This window comes from Camelina sativa, chromosome 14 (genome assembly GCF_000633955.1).
Source record: "Camelina sativa cultivar DH55 chromosome 14, Cs, whole genome shotgun sequence".
Classification (NCBI taxonomy): domain Eukaryota; kingdom Viridiplantae; phylum Streptophyta; class Magnoliopsida; order Brassicales; family Brassicaceae; genus Camelina; species Camelina sativa.
The window spans coordinates 26,055,225-26,056,634 of NC_025698.1; the positions used below are offsets into that span (position 1 = coordinate 26,055,225).

The 1,410-nt window shown below is 44.3% G+C and overlaps 1 protein-coding gene across 1 annotated transcript; it reads right to left on the reverse strand.

Moving 5' to 3' along the window:
* On the reverse strand, nt 360-914 carry LOC109128791 (RNA-directed DNA polymerase homolog; the record flags this gene model as incomplete). Its single annotated transcript, XM_019235768.1, has 1 exon — nt 360-914. A coding segment is annotated over exon 1 (492 nt), but the record flags the coding sequence as incomplete, so codon positions are not given.

Here is a 1,410-nt window from a genome sequence, read left to right on the forward strand (position 1 = left end):
TATACCCACTCCGGAGGCATCACATTCAATCTCAAAAGTTTTCATAAAATCAGGAAGTAAGAGAATAGGGGCAGTGATAAGCTTCTCTTTTAAGGCTGAAAACGCTTTCTCTTGTGCTTCCTCCCATCTGAATCCTACATCCTTCGTGATAACTTCTGTAAGTGGCGCTGTAATAGTACTGAGTCTTGGACAAATCGCTTGTAGAATCCTGCTAGTCCATGAAAGCTCCTGACTTCTGCCACGTTTTTGGGTGTTGGCCACTCCTTAATAGTCTTGACCTTCTCATTGTCCACTTTAACTCCTTCTGCACTGACAACAAAGCCTAGAAAGACAACCTCAGTAGTACAGAACGAACATTTAGAAAAATTAGCAAAGAGGGATTGAGAACGAAGAACATTTAGAACTTGGCGGATGTGTTCTAAGTGTTCTTCTAGACCTTTGCTGTAGATGAGGATGTCGTCAAAGTACACAACCACGAAGACGCCAATGAAAGGTCTGAGAGCATGATTCATTAAACGCATGAAGGTGTTAGGAGCATTGGTGAGACCAAACGGCATGACTAGCCATTCGTAGAGCCCTTGCTTGGTCTTGAAAGCTGTTTTCCATTCATCTCCTTCCTTCATTCTGATCTGATGATACCCACTCTTCAAATCGATCTTTGAGAAGACTGTTGACCCACATAGCTCGTCCAGCATGTCATCTAATCTCGGGATCGGATGTCTGTACTTCACTGTGATATTGTTAATAGCTCTGCAGTCAACACACATCCTCCATGAACCATCTTTCTTTGGTACGAGCAAGACTGGTACTGCGCATGGACTGAGGCTCTCTCTGATGTGTCCCTTGTTCATCAACTCTTCTACTTGTTTCTGCAGCTCTTTAGTCTCTACAGGATTGGTTCTGTAAGCTGGTCTGTTCGGTAGAGCTGAACCTGGTACCAAATCGATCTGATGCTCTATCCCACGTATTGGAGGCAAGCCTGGAGGTATCTCTTCTGGAAATACATCCTTGTACTCCTCTATAATCTCTATCATCTCGCGTGGAAGCTCTTCTGCTGGCTTGGTACTAGCGAGTGTCTCTTTGTAGACAAACATGAATGTGGTCATCTCTGGGTCAAATAGCTTATTGAACTCGCTGTGATTGATGTACAGGCTGTGAGACACTTTCTCTGTATCCTTGCGGTTCATGTGAAGCTGATCCTTGTAGATCTCGCTGGGTGTAAGTGGTAGAAGAGTGACCTTGCGTCCTTTGAACTCAAATGACTGCCTGTTGGTGTAGCCATCATGAAACACTCTTCTGTCAAACTGCCATGGTCTTCCCAAAAGAATATGACTGGACTTCATCGGAATCACATCACAAAGCAGCTCATCTTCATACTTCCCAATTGTGAGTTTCACTACCACTTGCTGC